The sequence below is a fragment of the Bos indicus x Bos taurus genome, chromosome 1 (genome assembly GCF_003369695.1).
Source record: "Bos indicus x Bos taurus breed Angus x Brahman F1 hybrid chromosome 1, Bos_hybrid_MaternalHap_v2.0, whole genome shotgun sequence".
NCBI lineage: Eukaryota > Metazoa > Chordata > Mammalia > Artiodactyla > Bovidae > Bos > Bos indicus x Bos taurus.
The window spans coordinates 78,171,947-78,190,908 of NC_040076.1; the positions used below are offsets into that span (position 1 = coordinate 78,171,947).

General features: G+C 40.2%; 1 protein-coding gene across 7 annotated transcripts in view; it reads right to left on the reverse strand.

Annotated features, from left to right (window-relative positions):
- Positions 1 to 2,787: 2,787 nt before the first annotated feature.
- Positions 2,788 to 18,962, reverse strand: part of LPP (LIM domain containing preferred translocation partner in lipoma) — a 745,809-nt gene continuing 729,634 nt past the window's right edge. For all 7 annotated transcript variants that reach the window (XM_027538411.1, XM_027538415.1, XM_027538413.1 and 4 more), the window contains 3 exons: positions 15,264 to 15,442; positions 8,826 to 8,946; positions 2,788 to 6,439 (listed from right to left, as the gene is read on the reverse strand). In XM_027538411.1, the coding sequence (XP_027394212.1) occupies positions 6,311 to 6,439; positions 8,826 to 8,946; positions 15,264 to 15,442 (429 nt within the window). In that variant the 3' untranslated portion in view covers positions 2,788 to 6,310. The remainder of the gene's footprint in view (positions 6,440 to 8,825; positions 8,947 to 15,263; positions 15,443 to 18,962) is intronic.

Here is an 18,962-nt window from a genome sequence, read left to right on the forward strand (position 1 = left end):
GAACAAGAGATCCACAGACCAAGGCAACTCCTGTTTACTATGCTCACCAGGTACCTACATTGGAAAGGATGAGATACTCAGTGTGTGAAAACAGAAACCTCTAACCTTTAGAGATGCTTAGGGTGTACTGGAGCTTGCTTAAGACTATGTAAGAATAGGCATCGCCATCTGTCACAGGAGAGTGAGCTATGGCCCTCTTGCAAAGGGATGAAGTGAATATATTACAGAGTCTTGTGTGGTGATGGCCATGCCACAGAGAAAGAGCTCTCCTTTTAATTCTCTTCTGACAAGGGAAAAATACAGTGTTAGCCACAGTGATTTTTAAACACTTCATAAACTTAGAAATATATTTTATTTGTTTAAAAAGCTACAACTGCCAATCCTTAAAACCTCTGTGAAAATTCTGAGTTACATTCTATAAGAATCCTCATGTCAGTGTTTTAATTGTGACCTTCCCCTTCTCTCAAATTCTTCCTTCCCTCCGTATTCCTCTCTTCTTGGAGACCGGTTAAAAAACAAAACAAAACAAACAAGCAGAAAAACCTATTTATCAAAACAATATATTCACTGTGACTATTATTAAAACTGGGTAAGTTCATTTGTGTATTGATTGTATATATTAGATATGCTTTTACCTTTCTCATATGTGACCTTCCCAAAAAGGAAAATCAAGGTCAACTTGTAGACAACATTAAGGACAAAAATCAACAATGGAAAGCCATTCCTAGAATTATAAGCTTTTTCCAAACAAATTTATAAAAAACAGACACAGAGGGCATGTTTTTGATCAGTATTAGCCAGAGTTCAAAAGAATCTCAGACTCAAATTTTAAGAAAATGCGTTACTGAGAAATCCAGATCCTTTTCAGGTTAGTTTTTATAAGACTACAAGTCTGTAACATGTGCTTCAGGAAAAACTATTGCTGATCTATTCCCTGTAAAATACCGTGCCTGAAGTATTAGGGTTTAATATGATTGTCATGGGAAAAAATGCTGATACGTGTAAAAATTCCAGAAGGATAATATGGAAAATTCTCAAGTTTCATTGATCTAAAATAACATGCCATCACTTAAGAACACGATTGTCTTGTTGGTCAAAATGCTTAGGATTAAAAAAAAAAAAACAAAAAACCTTAAGCTAGTCTTAGAAAGATCACTTTGCCTATAGCTGAGAAAAGTAGGCCAGTCATAAATGAATTTGCCAAGAACTCTGTGATCTGAATCCCTGATGAAAACTCATTAAAATAAAACCCAAAGACTCTATTATCTCACCTCACTTTATGAATAAACACAGTTTGGAAAAATATGCCTTTCTAAAGAAAGGATTTATGGATGCTGCATATATTTTGCGGTACAATTCTTCTCCTAATATGATCATAATTCCATAAGGATTGTAATGTACTGATTTAATTTATTTATGAAAAGTCCAATCAGGATAACACTAATGAGTAGAAATGTTAAGGAATAAGAAGGAGACAAGGAGGGAGGGGGAGAGGGGGAGGGAGAGAGAACTCTCACCAGGTCACACAGCTTTAATCAGATCACTTTTTAAAGGCTGAAACAATAAGCAAACTAAACAACAGCCAGGCTTCCCAGGCAGCAGAGTGGTAAAGAATCCACCTGCCGATGCAGGAGAGACATGAGAGATACCAGTCCGATCCCTGGGTCAGGAAGGAGGAGGAGGAAATGGCAATCCACTTTAGTATTCTTGCTTGGAAAATTCCACGGAGAGAAGAGCCTAGAAGACTACAGTCCACGGGGGCACGAAGAGTTGGGCACGACTGAGCAACTGAACACAGCATGCAGCAAATAACAGCCTTGTGAGAAAAGTTACCTGACAAGGAAATGACTTGACCTGATATATTCATGATTGCACCATAATAATGACTCAGAACCAAGATCCTCAACTGGTTCTGTATACTATTAAAATTAAAAAAAATAAAAAACAGCAAACCAAAAGACTGTGGCAATTAAAGCGGTATGCTGAATAGATCAAGTGGAAGTACGTCTTCATTGCTGACTAAAACTAGAGTAAGACCACTAAATAAGACCACTTACTCACTAACAACACCTAAGACATCACCTGTGGCATAAGAATGCTTAAAAATGTTTTCCTAATTTAGTACCATAAGGTACTTCCCAAGAGATGGCGAGAACAGAAATACTGCTAGAATACATTAAGATGAAGAGTTCAGACATCTCTGGATTTTGACTTTTCAATGAGTACATCTTTGAGATTTGGGAGGGTTATTTATGTGAAGACTCTTCAGAGGAGCATTCATAGTAGTGTAAAGTTTTCTTTAAAAATAAGGCACAAATGCATGTTGCTCTCTGATTGTCTCCCGTGAAAGTGCACCAAAAGAGCGATCTTAGGAAATGAACTTGAGGCACATTTTGCAGAGGTATATCTTTTCCAGCCTCCTGGTTTCCTACAGATGGCTAAAGCAGGGTATGGAACATGCTGTCATATTTCATTCATAACACACATGTACTGAAGCTCTAGGCAACAGATGGACAATCGCTTGTTTAAACTACAAATGTGAAATACTAAGGTAGCATAGCAATATTTCTAGAAATGTATATGGAAAAAAAAGCCTTTCCAAGCCAAGAGAAATGGTGAGAGGCTGTGAGGTTACATCAGTGTTTCCCTGATCTTCCTAGCAGCTGCCATGGTTTCCCCAACACCCTTCAAAACTTGATAATGGAGGGATCAAGGGGCAGCCCCAATGCAGATTTGACAAGAGAAGCCTAAACCATATCAAATAGAAATAACACTGTTATTCCTGGCTGGTTCACATTAATAGGATTTTTATTAACTAGGAAAACTGTTGGGAGTTGTGTTTTCAGAGTCCTGTCTATATTCCATAAACCCTCTACGACAGCCCCATGGTAAAATGCTCTCTTCCTTCCCCTGAACCCAAATACAAAATACTTGTTTAAATGCAATTAGAATATTATATACTTGAAACATCATCGCAAACATCTCTGCAGAATCTTAGATAGTGAGGAAACAGTTATAGTGTTTATATCTCCTCTGTATTCATCAGCATACACACAACGAAGTCATTTTGATCAGAGAAGTTGCTCTGGTAAAAACAATTTTTTAATGAAAGGAAAAAGAACCCACATCATTGGGCTGCAGAGACGTCCAGGATCTCAAAGCTTTGATGCATTTAGCTGGAACATATGACTTATTTTGAGTTTTAAAGGCCAATCTGTTCACAGATGAGACTCCATACTGAGTCAGTCTGAGCTGGGGATCCAGGTGGTGGAGAAACCTGACTATAAAACAATCTGCAGAGCCCAGGACATAGTGGGTTTTTTCTCCTTTTCCATGTCTCTCATGTTACATGGAATTGCCAAATATTTCTGTTTGTGACAATTTTTTTAAAAACCAGTATATTTTTTAGTATATTTTTACAAGCTTTCTCTTATAGACTCTATGATTTTTTCTATTATCTATGTCTTTAAATGATAACAATCAAGACAACATATCATAAGACAGTAGAATTATAATCCTTAAGGCACTAGATCTTTATATCTGTTATAGGCATCATTTCATGTAGCTAAAACAGTAAAGAGTGATTTGGCATTGCTGATACCAAATGATTAATAGAAGACAAGAAAGCAATATAAATCATATAATTAAGAAATCCTGAAATAAAATATTTTAGGATCCTTTCCTTATACCTTGTGAAAGAAAAAAATCTAAATCTAAATATTCTGTATATGTAGGTGTGCACATTCATTATTATAAAAGTATGATAAGTCTATATTAAAAAGAGATTTACTTTAAAAATCTTTGGTAAAGATACTCTGAGGTTACGTGATAAAAACGCACTATAAAGATTGTAAGCAAGCACTATTCTGGCAGTGTCACAGTGAGGGGCCTGTAACAGCCTTTTCTTATAACTCTCTTTTTTCTTGGCATGTAAACATTCAGTTACATAAGAACTTAAACCAACTTGTAACCAACAAGTAGAATGTTACTGCATTTTTATAGTATAAATATTTCATAAATCCTCCCTCTTTTGGCAAAATTCATAAGACTGTATTTTAAGAGATAAACTCCACCCCTCAATAAATTGGGCTCTTTCCTTTTGACCAAAAGATATATTTTTTCCCCAAGTATTTCATAAAAAACAAATTGCTGAAGCAATTCAAGCTGATTATAGATAGTATCACCCCAATTGTCTAATGGTCAGTACTCTTTGAGGTCATCAGCATGGTCTCTCCTTTCATTTGGAAGACAGAAATTCAGTGATACAGTTGCCATTGTATCCTAAAATCCACATGCTGCCCAAAGTAGACCTCTTGTATCTCACATTATGAGAAATGTGAGGTCAAGGACAAGGGAATCAAGGTAAGGAAAGCACAGTGGTCAAAGGACCCTTTGAAAAGCTCTAGCTGTGGTCGTTCTAAAACAAAACTGGTAACCAAAGCAAATGAGCCACAGATTGACTTACAAGAGCCATAGGCTTAAGGATATCTTATTGGGAAAAAAAAAAAATGAACCACCTTTATGATTATTCCTACTAAAGTAAAATAAATGTAATTGGGATGCTTGAGGTCTGGATTGCAATGCAAAACATTCACAAATAATTTTTCATTTCTGAGTGTTAAAATTAAAAAACAAAGTCAGACTAGAAAAGTTTATCACTTTCTAATCATGAAAAAGATCTTTGTGGAATCAAGGAAGGGTATACGGGGGAATGTAGCTATATTTGTTATATTTGATTTCTTAAACTGGGTATCACAGAGATCCATTATATTATTATCTATATTTTTGTTATATTTAAAATACTTTGTACTTTAAAAGTATATACTTGCAGAAAGTTTTTAAAAAGGTTGACCTAATCTTAAAAAAGATTTGAACAAATCTTAATCCAAAATACTTTGTTTACAAGATGGTAACCTGCTATTAAGAGAAGGGTCCTTCCTTAAAGGAAACGTGTTAGAACATTAAAAAAAAAAAAAATGTATGTGGTTCTGCAGTTAGCAGGCAAGCATTTCATTGCCTCAAAAGAATCTGACTAAAGATTCTAGACTCTGCATATTTTTACTTCAAAAAGGCAATTTCTTTTCAGTGATTGTCTATGAAAGTGTGGTGTAAATGTCACATCAGTGATATGAAAATGTCTCCTGCAATATGTATTTTGAGTTGCAGAAGAATTATAAGAATGATGAAACTGTGGTTTCACAACCTTTTCAAGTTTCCTGTCTTTTTAAGGTAAACTAAACAAAACCAAGACAATTTTATGTGCCCCGATTTGCAATTGTCAGGTAAAATGGACCTAGGCCTGGAAAAAAAAAAAAAAACAACGAACAGTTGTCTATAGAGATCTTCCTCTAGAGGAACACAGCTACACATTCTGGTGGTTGTGTTTGTATGTCCTCCCTCCCCAAACAAACAAACAAAATGTCACAACATATCCGATATGAAAAGTGGAGCAGTATTGGAAGTTATATTCTAGAGAAAACCAAGTCTGTCCATATTATTATATCCAGGTAGCATGGAAAATAAAATTTTAATATTTGAGGCATAATAATGCCTTTTCAAATGTAACCCCAAAATGCTTTTTCCAGCATACCCCATCTGTAATTTCTGCAGAAAAAATATTGAAGTTTGGTTCTCTCTCACCAATATCTATTTTCAAATGAGTCCCACCACTGGTCATTATAGATTTTGAATTGGGATGGCTGCAAATTCAGCTTCTTTTAATCTACGTAATTTACAGTTTAAATTCTTTATAACCTGACATAAAATTGTGCATTTTCTCCCCAAGGGACATGACTAGTTTAGAGCAATAAAAGACAATTTTTTTCAATACACAGAAAATGAATGACTATCTTTTATGATCGCTGGCAGTGTGGAAGTGATAGGATGGAGCCTTCAAGCCGAAAAGCACCTGGGAGTTGGCAGACTTCCCCAGGAAAAACTGTGTGACAGCAAATACCACACTAAAAAAAGCCATTCAACCAGATGAAAAGTGAGACAAACATAGGGATTAAAAGTTAAAGGAATGCAGAAGTGAATGGGATGGAGCATAATCCGTGCAAAAATGTGCAAGTCCTTGGGAACAAAGGCCTATCAAGGTTCTACATGACTAACTGTGAAATGTGTATTGTAAGAACTTAAAAAAAAAATCTCATATTCTAGGTGTTTCTACAGAAAGGTTAATAGTGGATGAAGTAGAGACCATCCCATAGCTTGATTGCCTTTCCTTTCTTTTCCTATTTCTCTTGTCATATTTTTCTTGTGTTTCATCCTTCTCGGATCCACCAACTAACCGCTAAACAGGCGACTGGATTTAAAGGTCAGTGCTGGCCTTGGCGGTCAACACCCTGATGCGGGCAGAGTTGCAGGTCTTGCAGAGGATGTGTCCATCTAGCGGGTAGCAGCCTTGGTTATCTCCTTCAGACAGGAGACCACCACAATCCTGGAAGAAGGAAGGCAGAGGGAAAGGATGTCAGTGAAAATGGAAACAAACTCCTCTGTTCATGCAGAGCTTCCATAAAGAGGCCAATCACTACCTCTTCTCTTCCCCAGGACATCATATGATATGTGCATTAAGTTGAAGCAGAGGCTGGGGACATAAACAAGAACAGGGTAAAATGACCTTTCTGACGTCACACAAAAGGAAATACAGGTACAGAAGGAGAAAAACCCGAGGGCCTAGGCTCCCAAGTAGTTTTTCCCTTCACCCAAACAATAAGAACAGGAGAGAATAAATCTTTATCACTTTTGATTAATTTAAAGATTTTTCAAAAGTAATATACAAGTGCAAGGACAGAATCTTGTGGTAATTCCAGGTCAGAAGCTAAGTTGCAGAGCGACTCCTGCTAAGCAGCGGGCCATCAACAGGCTCTGCATACTTACTCCAACTTTAGAAAGAAAAGAAAATCCTAAGGTTTGGGGTGGGTGGGGGGAGTGGGGAATGATCCATTGTACTTTCTAAAGGATACAGCACAGTGTAGAGGGATGAGTGCAGGATGGGGGGACAGGGCCCTTGGGTACCACCATTCGTTCTGCTCCTGCCTCTGTCACTGCAGGCAAGGCCAATAGCCACTCTGAAAATTATTCCCACAATTCCTACCTCACTGAGATGTTAGGAGGATCAAAGAGGAAAATGGATATGACTATACTTTGAAAAAAATGCCAAGAGCCATATAACTGTAAAGAATTATACTACTGTTAATAGTACCTGAGCATCCATTTTGAAAAGTGTTATATGACAGTTAAATGCCGACCTTCACCTTTAGAGGAAACAGAAATTTCTTCGGAAAAGAAAAATATAGTATTTCATCTTGTGGTGTGTGCCCTTGCTAACTGTGGTAGAAACTCTTCTAGAAGGTCACGACTGCTGTGTGCCTCACCTCTATTGTCTTCTATGACAGCAAGGGAGGGGGGGTCACTGAGGTTCCTATCTGAATTTGACAAATAATGAAATGTAAGTTCAAAAAGGGTATCATCCAGAACACAACAGCAGGAGCAGCAGCAGCAGTGATGGCCCCTATAGTTATTCTTCCCAAGAAGGCCAGCCTTATGAATGAACAAGCAGATATTCTGGAGATCTAGAGACATTTGGGGAAACTGAGTGATGGAATTAAACAGAACCTTTTGATCATAATAAACAGAAAGAAATTACATAAATGACATGGTTTTAAGCCTTTAATGACCTAACATTAACCGTTACCTGGGCACCCTAAAGACCCCAGAGTCGACTGCAGTGTTGAAACTCAACTGTTAGCACCTTGAATCTTAGAACCAAAGGAGCCAATACTGGAGCATCCAGAACAAGCCTGTTTTACACGTGGGGAAGTGAGCTATGGAGAGGGAAGTGATTTGTCTAGGGTGATGGAGGTCTGCCTCCTTTTAATTCAGTGTTCCTCCCATTCTACAGTCTTGATTCTAAGACACATGTGCAGCACAAATTTATTTTGTACTGCTATCATTTCATCTGGGAGGAGAAAAGGTACATCTCACACCACTCTTAGAACAAACAACAAAACCATGAAAAGTCAAAGCCTGTTGGCACATAGAGCAAGTGTGTCTAGAAACAGTGGGAAGCCTGCCTCCATTGAACCTCAGTTTCTCCAACTGCAAAGTGAACTCTAGGTTTTCCACACTTACAATTCAGGTCAATTCTAAGGCTAGACATTTTTATTGCTCTTTAGTCATAACACCTAGTGTAAAAGCTGGACGTTTTTTTATTTTCTTTGCTCATATTAAGGCCAGAGAGAGGCATGCAACTGGGGCTGCAGGAGCGAACAAAGCACACTGCATAAACTGGGTGATCAGCTACAGCTCAGGTGGTAGATGGAATTACTGCAGTCCTAGAGGCTAGGGGCAGCTCTGCCAGCCCCACCGCCCATGTCTTGGGAAAATCTCATGGGACTAGACGAGCCATTGTCATGAGGAGGTGGTAATAAGGTAGTTCATATTATCTCTTGCAGATAGAAGGGGGAGCTGCTAACTGCTGCACTCAGAAGGTCTGGTAGAAAACAAGAAAGCTGCTTCAAAAGAGAGGCCCTGGGCAAGTCATAGGACTAGGATAAAAAAATGCTTTGAAGTCATTTTCTGAATGTGGTGTCCTTTTGATACCCAGATTAGAGGAGAAAGACTTGCTGCTCTTTGCTATATACATGATGACATGGCCCTCGGGCAAGAAATCTCTCGTCACTTCCAACTGGGGTCACAGGTCTCCTGTAAAACCCAAGTTGAATGAACACAGGCATTAAGGGCTCTCTTAGATTTTATAATTGTGATATTTATAAAAATCTGGCTCTGATGGCCTGGCAGGGGGTGGGGCGCTGACCACAGACCTCACACCGGTAGCAGTGAACATGGAAATCACGATCCAGAGCCACAATCCGGACAGTCTCCTCCTGGCCAGGGGCAGGCATGATAGGCTCCTTGCACACAGAACAGCGGGGAGCAAATTTCCTGAAAGAGGAGAGATAGTTCTGGTTAGATACTGAACTTAAGCACTGACAAAGAAGTGAAAACAAGAGAAAAGAAAAGGTGCAAACCAAGAGCCAGGACATCTGGTCTATCACCTCGTGTGACCTTGAGCAAGTCACCTTCCTTCCCTGGGTCTCCTTCCTTAGCTAAAATAGGGGATTTATATTCAATGACTGTTAAGGTTCTTCTAAATCATAAATATTGTGATATTTGGGGAAGTGGGAGATGAGTGTGTGAACTGCGTCTGCATAACACACACTGAGTGGCCCGATGCAATTCACACAGGCCACTCAGCGTGTGGCATGGCATTCACCTGTGGAAAGATTGCAAATACAAATCCTGGGCTGGATCAAGCAGAGGGAAGAATGAAGGTCTTGGCAGCTCCTACTTGTTTCTGACTTTTGCTTCTAGACCTTGTATGTGCTTACTGGGCTCTACCCAAATTTCCTGAGGGTGGTAAGTTTGCCTCACTCCAAATTATTAGAGCGTTTTTCTTAGAATTGTGTGTATGTATATATATACACATATATGTATATATATATACATACATAAGTGTGTGAAAGTGAAAGTCATTCACTTGTGTCCGACTCTTTATGACTCTGAGGACTATACAGTCCATGGAATTCTTCAGGCCAGAATACTGGAGTGGGTAGCCTGCCTTTCCCTTCTGCAGGGATCTTCACAACCCAGGGATCGAACCCAGGTCTCCCACATTGCAGGCAGATTCTTTATGAGCTGAGCCATGAGGGAAGCCCCATATATGTATGTATGTGTATATATATTGATATACATACACATGATTTTGAGGTCAACTATTGGTGAGAAATTTTAATATATCCTAACTTTTAATAGGAGAAGGCAATGGCACCCACTCCAGTACTCTTGCCTGGAAAATCCCATGGATGGAGGAGCCTGGTGGGCTGCAGTCCATGGGGTCGCTAAGAGTCGGACACGACTGAGTGACTTCACTTTCACTTTTCACTTTCATGCATTGGGGAAGGAAATGGCAACCCACTCCACTATTCTTGCCTGGAGAATCCCAGGGATGGCGGAGCCTGGTGGGCTGCTGTCTATGGGGTCGCACAGAGTCGGACACGACTGAAGTGGCTTAGCAGTAGCAGTAACTTTTAATATTCCCTAACTCTTAATATTCCTTATATGGCTAATGGGCATAACATTTTTTTTTTCTTATAACAGATCAATAGGCTGCAAATACAGGCCATGCATCCATTTGTATCTTCTAGAAATTAGGTGTGCCATTTATGAAAGTGTGAAATCAGACATGATTTGCAATGGACACAGATAACTGAAAAGATTGAAAAAGAAAGAAAGACCGTGCAACTCAGTTTTTTCATGGTAACGCTTTTAAGATTAATGATGTTAAATTTTATCTATTTGTAGAGAGACTTAAAAAGAAATAATGATAGTAATCTAACACTTTGCAGAGCACTTTATGGTTGTCAAAGCATTTTTACATACATTATACTCTATATGTACATATTAATTTGCCTGGCAGCACCCAAAAGGCATCTGTATGGCTGCAATCTAAATAAATATGAATTAAGCAGCAGATCAATTGATTGCTATGAAAGAAAAATTAAAAGGATCATGGTACAACTGCAGGAGTAATCAGAGTTGTTATAATTGGCATTTTATGCAAGAAGTTAATACTCAGTGGCAAAAAAAAACTGCTTTGGACTACCTGATTATTTTTGAATCTGGGTCATCAGTAGTGAAATAAGCAGGCTTCTGGAATCAGCTGTAAAATCTCCTTTCCCCAAACCTACTGGGACCATAAACTTTGAGGTCAGAAGTGTGTCTAGCCTATCACTGTATCTGTGAGCCTTCCCCAATGTCCTCAAATAGGATTACTTACTCCTTGAGGATAAAATATCTTTCATTGAGTTTGCCTATTTTAGTAGTAATTATTTGGATATCTTTGGAGACCTCAAAACTGTGAGCTTCCAAAGAACAAGGTTTGCTTTATTTCTGAGTTTCTAGAAATAACTATTGTGACTGGTGCTGAAGATAGAAAGTCAGACAGTATTTAATGGAATGAAGTATTTGCTATATTCTGCATAAAAAGATATTGCTTAGGCCTTTATGTTCAACCTCAAGGTCTTTCCTCTTTGGAAAGGTATGAACAGTATTCTTGCTGAGTAATGATTCTTTCTTACCAACTAGCCTCATTAGATGGGAAAAGGTAAAGGGTAGAGACTGGAAGTGGCTTCCACAGTCCCCATGGTGTTCCCTGGACAGCATTTTAAGGACTCTGAAAACTCCCAGGTGGTCTATTTAAAAACTTGGCTCACTAAGCAGACAATAATAATAAAATTAATTTGATAAAAAACACTTCTGATGGTTAAAATAGCTACCATTTATTGTGTACTTATTGTATGCCAAGTCTTGTTAAGAACTCTATATACTTGATCTTATTTTTTTTACTGATAGAAAACATGAAGAAATACTTTTTTTTTTTTTTTTTAATCATTTCTGCTATACAGCCATCGGAGCCAAAGCTCAGAGAAGGACGGTCTCTTATTTACTGGGTCCTGGCACATTTCTAGCAATCCACAAATGGATGCTGATTAAACAAATAGATGCATGTAACATCCCTGATCAGAAAGATCAGACAGTGGAATAAAAGCTCAACACAATGAAAGAGTGATTTAAATAAATCTGCTTTTCTGAGCCCACTGTCTTGGAACTGGGAATACAGAAATAAACTAAGACTCCAGCAGTCAGACTGGTGAGGGACCTCTATATATTTCTGTATTTGTTCTGTTAACATATATGTGTACTTGAGTGGGTTGTCATTTCCTTCTCCAGGGGATCTTCCCAACCTAGGGATCGAACTTGGGTCTCCTGCGTTGTGGGCAGACACTTTACCGTCTGAGCCACCAGGGAATCCCATGCATATCCTATCATACTGCAAAAATGATTTAAAGGGGTTACTGTAAAATTGTGCATGTGCATTTTTTTAATCACTAATCAGCTATGTTAAGTGCTATCTATAGTGGATTTACAAAACTATAAAACATAGAGAAAGAGATCTAAATTCAAACATGGAGCTAGGGAGAGTTTGAGATCAGAGGAAGCTTCTTTGTGTGTGCTGTGCTCAGCCATGTCTGACTCTTTGCAACCCCATTGACTGTAGCCTGCTAGGCTTCTCTGTCCATGGAATTTTCACTAGATGATAATTGGGTTGGGCCTTGAAAGATGGCCATTTAGGTGAAATGGGAAAGTAAGTCTGTGTGTGTTTGTGTGTGTGTGCTGTGTATGGGTGTGTATTGGGGGTGAGGGTGGGATACAGGCAGTCTGCCAGGAAACTAGTTTGAGCAGTCATCTGAAATGACACATGGGAAAGAGTTTCTGCCTAACAGGATGGGGGATTTGGGCCAACGCCGACTGAAGGTGGTTATGGAGGGGATGGCCCATTAGCAAGGCTTTAAAAATAGCATTTCAGAAGCTTGTTACTCAGAGTGCAGTCGAAGACCACCTGGGAGCTGGTCAGAAATGCAGAATCTTAGGCCCCCACTCCAGATCTCCGGAACTAAACTTTGCAGTTTAACGAGATCTGTGACTGTAAGCACGCTCAAGTTTGGGAAGCACCAGTGTAAAGGACAGGATTCTAGGCAGGGGAGATAAACCCCTTCTCCTGGGCCTCCTGCATCTCAGCTTCTTCTCCCAGGCTGCTCTGGCTACAGCCAAACAGAGCTTCCTTGAGTGCAGAGAAGCCATTCTTCACTCTGTGCCCTGCTTTAATGCCTGAGCTGTTCCTTCGCTCAGTAAGCTGCATTTCCCATTTAAAACACTCTGCTTCCAGAAGCCCACTCAGGCCCCAGTAATCTCTTCTGGCCTTGACAGCTCAAACCCTTGCCTGTGCCTCACCTCATCACTTTCATAGTCTTTTTTGCCTGATCTCACACATTACCTGCACTTCTTCTCTTCCTTCCTCCTGTCAAACTCCTTGCTGATCTGGGCTTCTCTCTACGAATTTCTACTTATGCAATTTCTTTCCTTTAGCACTTAGCACAGTGATAGGCACATAGAGGGCTCTTCATAGATGTGGTTGAATTGAAATGGAAAAGCATTTCCTGCTGCTGCTGCTGCTAAGTCACTTCAGTCGTGTCCGACTCTGTTTGACCCCATAGACGGCAGCCCATGAGGCTCCCCCGTCCCTGGGATTCTCCAGGCAAGAACACTGGAGTGGGTTGCCATTTCCTTCTCTAATGCGTGAAAGTGAAAATCAAAGTGAAGTCGCTCAGTCGTGTCCGACTCTTCGCGACCCCATGGACTGCAGCCCACCAGGGTCCTCCATCCATGGGATTTTCCAGGCAAGAGTACTGGAGTGAGGCATTTCCTAGAAGCTCACAAATGGGAGATCTGTTCAGAATGACCAAGTATCTGCAGAAGGCAGGTGCATCTCCTCTCTGTAACCCACTTGCCTTAGCCATGCAATGTCTACCCTGGGTTGGACTTATAGCTGCTTTCTGTTCCAGTCTTTCAAGAACCAGAAACAGAGTCCTTTAAAATATATCTTTTATTTTTCTTTTTGGAAATGGGGAAAAGAGCAAAAAGCTTCTCCCCCTGCATACCTGCCGATCATGGAGACAACATTATTTTGAATAGTTTGCATTTTAACTTCCCATTGAATTAGCGATGGTAGGGACCATTGGGGGTTTTGGATTCTTTATCCCTTTTAATTGCTCAAGTGTGCCTTCCTGGAGTGTTCAGACCCAAACACACGTCACCAGTCACAAGTCTCTAATTATGCTCCCCACTCCTCGAAATGAAAGATAAATGGCATAGATATAAACCTACATTTGTCAGAATTGACTTCCTGTTTTAATTGAGGGGTGTAACATATCAGTCTTTTCCAGCAACAGAAACATGTGTGCTCTGATTATATCTATCAGTCTTTCTTGGATTAGAGTAAATCTAAGAAAGGAGAGAAACAGTGACAGAAATACACTTCCCACTGGTATCTTTTCACTTCCCTTAAATAGATGCAAGTTTTTTTTTTTTTATGTGTAATTAGAAGCTAAAAATATCAATAACATGAAGTACAATTTATGCTGTGACTGCCCTTTCAAAGTGAGCCAGCCCTTCCTTGTCTAATTCAGGTTGAGAATTCCTGCCTCTGGATTATTATTATTTTTTTTTAATTCATTCAGCCTCACATCTTTTGGTGAGGTTTTCACTTTCTCTGCTACTTGGAAAGTGGTCAGAAAATTCTTTTTTCAAAATATGAATCTCAGGTCCCCAGGCTGCTTGCGGCAAGTACCTCCTGGTTGTTGACAATAGAGCAATGAAAATTAACCCACAAGACTGTATATTTGGAGGGCAATAGAACCCAAACTGGCAAGCCATACAGATTCATCTCTGTGCAAGCCTCAGATGATTCTTGTGTTTGCTGGACAAAACTTCCGTGTCTGCCATTTATAAACCCCACCTAAAGCTGTCATACCGTTCCTGGGAATATGCAACAAATGTGATCAACCAACAAATTGGTCAAATAAGAATAAGCAAAATACAAAGCTATACAATTTTCATGACCACTACGGCTATCATAAAAGAGGACTCTACAAAGGAGAGAAGTGAGGAAGTGGGCATATATTTTTCTAGTCTTGATCTTGAGGTTCTACTTTCTAATTGTTCTCAAAAGATTAGAAAATATCCTGAGGAAGAGGACCTGGGCTAAGAGCTTAGGGGAGGGTATGCATATGTTGATAATGGCATAAAACCACCTCCAAATATGCAAGAGGCTTTCTTTAGCAAGAGGGGCTGACTTGTTCTCTCAATAATTCAAATGTTCTCCCCCTATAACTTCCTATGTGCAGAGTGGAAAAGACATGGCTCTAGAGAGAACCCTAGGCTGTCTTGGATGGGAAACTGGTCTGGTCTAACTGAACAAACTGAAGAGCTCAGAGAAAACTGGGCAATTTGTCCACTGGCTCACAGCTTGTTCACGTTTAGGCCAGGGAGAGCTACTCTGTGATCCTGGCTCGTCAGTAATATGTTCTGTGGCTGACTCAACTTTCTTACAATTAAGGTGACACAAACATGTGATGGATAAGCCCAAGGGAAGCTTTGAAGCAGAGGCCACACTGGAGGACCACACGGATTACTTGATATCACTTTCTGCATTGGAGGAGGGAATAAATAACTTCTTTCTAAGGTCCCACCAAATCCGGAGATTCTATAGCTTGGAGAGAGAAGAGTAGACCATAAGCCAGGCAGTAAGACCAGACCCCAAGAGGACCATCAGGCAGCAGAAGGGAGAGTAGATCGCCTACTTGTGGAAGTCCTCAATGCAGTGGATGAGGCCACCAGCATCCACGGTGAATGGGATCCCATCCAGGCTGCGGTGGCACATCACACAGGTAAAGCAGTGAGGATGATAAGCCTTCCCTGTGGCTCGGAGAATCCGCTCCATGATGGGCTTGGAGCAAACGCTGCATTGCTCCAGGGTATTCTAGGGAGGAAAAGAAAAAATGCCAATGTTAAGCTGGGATGTAAGGAGCTCCACTTATATAGTAACTTAGAGCATGACAAGCAGTGTTCCAGAACATATGGGCTCATGTGCTTTCACATAGTATTTGGAGAAAGGCAGAGTGTTTATTACAGAGAGAGCATGAAACAGATGGATCAAGTAGCTCTTCTAAGGCCATGCAGATGTGTTTTGTGTATTAGTCACTAAAGTCTGTCCAACTCATTAAGATCCTATGGACTGTAGCTCTCCAAGTTCCTCTGTCCATGGGATTTCCCAGGCAAGAACACTGGTGTGGGTTGCCACACCCTCCTCCACGGGATCTTCCTGGCTCGAGGATTGAACCTGTGTCTCCTGCACTGGCAGAAGGATTCTATACCACTGAGCCACAAGGGAAGCCCTCTGGCTTTGTACAACAACTCAATTTTGCTGTTGTGGCAGGAAGGCAGCCACAGACAATGTGTAAGTAAATGATCATGACTGTGTTCTAATAAAACCTTACTTACAAAAGCAAGCTGGATTTGGCCATGGCTATAGTTGAGCTTCCCAAGTGGCGCTACTGGTAAAGAACCCGACTGCCAATGAAAGAGACCTAAGAGGTGCAGGTTCAATCCTTGGATTGGGAAGATCCCCTGGAGGAGGGCAACCCACTCTAGTATTCTCACCTGAGAATCCCATGGACAGAGGAGCCTGGCAGGCTGCAGTCCATAGGGTTGCAAACAGTCAGACACGACTGAAGTGACTTAGCATATAGTTGGCTGACCTCTGAACTACACAATCTGGGTTCTCCACTGGAAGAATACTTCTCTATTACTTCTAAAACTTGATTAATCATCAAAATCTTACCAGGACCACTCAGAACCTTAACGTTTTAGAGTGGTCTCTCTGATGACCCAGACTCGCAGACAGCATGCTGGTTATAGAACCCAATGAGAGGTCAGTAAAATCAATGATGTTTTGATCATTTAAACCCTTGATTCAAACACCATCTCCATATTTAGTGTTGTGAACTCTTGATAGAAATGTTGAACCTAGAAGGTTTTGAGTCTAGAGGGTTTGTTGAACCTAGAGGGTTTCTCTTTTGAGAAATGAAATAAGAAAGTCAAATTTATTTGGCTTTAAAAATATATTCAGCTTTAAAAATAAATCCTCCTACCCTTTTAAAATGGATATCATTTATTGAGTCAGGACTCAGAAAGATTGATAAAATTAGTTGTTAACTTTCCATCCTTGCCTAGAATTGTATGCTTTCTTACCAGACAACAGAGTTTCACATGTAATATGCATATTCTAACTGAGATGTTTGGACTGACTCCATGAGTTTACAATCTAGAATAAACCTGGGATAGGGATCTGATTAGAAAACTGCAAAACTGGAAGGGATGTGGAAATGGAGAAGAAATATTTCCCTCTTACCACTGGAACTTTTAAATGGGCATGAGGCAAGGCACATCTGTTGGCAGGTAACCATGTGCTGGTGACAAGTAGAGGGACAGTGCCTGACGGGCTTCTGGTTTCCATCTCTCCTCCTGTAACACTTGCCTGTCCTCATACTGACTTTCAGTTTCCTTTCTAAAATACAGATGTGATTAAGTAGCTTTCCTGCCAGAAAAACGTCTATGGCTCCTCACTGTGAAAAGAAGTAGTTCCTCACCTGACGGGCAATCTCCTGTTTTAGGCTCAGATTTCCCTAATGTTTCAGACTGCTACTCCTGCTCAAACCAATGAGAAACTTCCATACTTCTGAGCATTGTCATGCCTAGAAGGAATCACAATTTGCTGTTTTGACCTCTCAAGGTATGGACCAGAAGGCATCTCCCCAGGCAAGCCTTCCTCAGTAACTTCAGTTGGAATAAACTGTTTTTTTTTTTTTTTTTTAATTTTTATTTTATTTTATTTTTTGGAATAAACTGTTTTTTTCTCTCCCTTTCCTAAGCACGTAATTCATGTTGCTTATATCACTTACAGTATTCACTGTATTACAATTATTTGCACATATGGGTATTTCCTATACTATACTGTGATTCTTTAAGGGCAGGGATTATGTCTTAAGAATGTTTGTCCCATGCTTTTTCCCTGGTGGCTCAGATGGCAAAAAATCTGCCTGCAATGCAGGAGACCCAGGTTCAATCCCTGAGTTGGGAAGATCCCCTGGAGAAGGAAATGGCAACCCACTCCAGTATTTTTGCCTGGAGAATTCCATGGACAGAGAAGCCTGGCGGACTACAGTTCATGGGATCGCAAAGAGTCAGGCATGACTGAGCAACTAACACTTTCACTTTTTCACCCAGCATACTACCTGGAATAAAAAGAATCCTAGGATGAACATATGCTAAAAGAATGAAGCAAGGAATATTGTTTACATCCCACTCTGGCATCACAGTGCTGGCCCGAGTCCCCTAAACTCTGGAATCCAGAGGACGGCAAATCCACCACCATTCTCTTCTCCAAGCTGTGGTTGCTGGAGATTCTGAAATTGCTTAGTATGCCTCTGGTCACAGTCTAAACTCATGGAAACTATTAACCTATTTTCCCCCCATTTTGAAGTGGTGAAATTAAAATAGCAGAAGAACATAAGATGAGAGTCTGGAGATGATGATGGTCTGGACAATGAAGGCCCTGGTTCTTTTCTACCCTGGTGATCTGAGTTAATGTGGCTGGAAACTGTCTTCCCAGGGTTTGTGTTTTGCTCTTCTGTGGGTTTTAACTTTTTCTTTTTTAAAGCCAACCCTGTAATGGAGTTGAACAAACCAGAAAATGCTTGACCAGAAAATGTTTTTGTTTGCATTGAGGCTTGGCTGCAAGATTCAGCCTATTTATTCAAAACCAGCAGCAACATATAAAGTTGAGTCAGTTTCTAAGGAAAGACTTTATGGCCCAAGTTTAAAGGGCAGGTAATCAGAACATTTCTGCTACAAAAGAAAGTGTAAAATATTCCTAAAGTGAGACTGCAGTAAAATGCCCCCAAATCACAAAATAAAAGCTCCAAGAATGTATCTGACTAGAAGCTTGGATTGGCAAATGGTTGAGGACATACGAACCTTCTTGAGCCAGTTCCCTTTACTGTATTTATCTCTCAGTCTCCAACTGGTCCACTAGGACCTTTAGACGTATCTTCTCTTAGAGAAAGGCTAGACTGTATAAATGGGAGGAGGACTCTGGGAGTTCCTCTAGTCCAGGCCTCTGATTGCACAGGTCAGAAAACAGACCTGGAAGACTGACACAGCTGGGACCTGAGTCATGGAAACAATTAGGAGTAGAGGATGGGCTGGTACCCCAGGTTCCTGACTCCCAATAATTCAGATAGGGATCTGGTGAGTTAATTCTGTGGTCACAGAGAAACAAAGTTGCTGGATGAAGAAGATGAATTGTCCCTCTGGATTTGTCAACATCTACTGTATGACCTTAGATAAATGATTTTTCCTCCCTAGACCTTGGTTTTCTTATCTGCAAAACAGTGACTAATTTCAGCTCTGCAGTTTTATTAGTCTGTGATATATCAGTA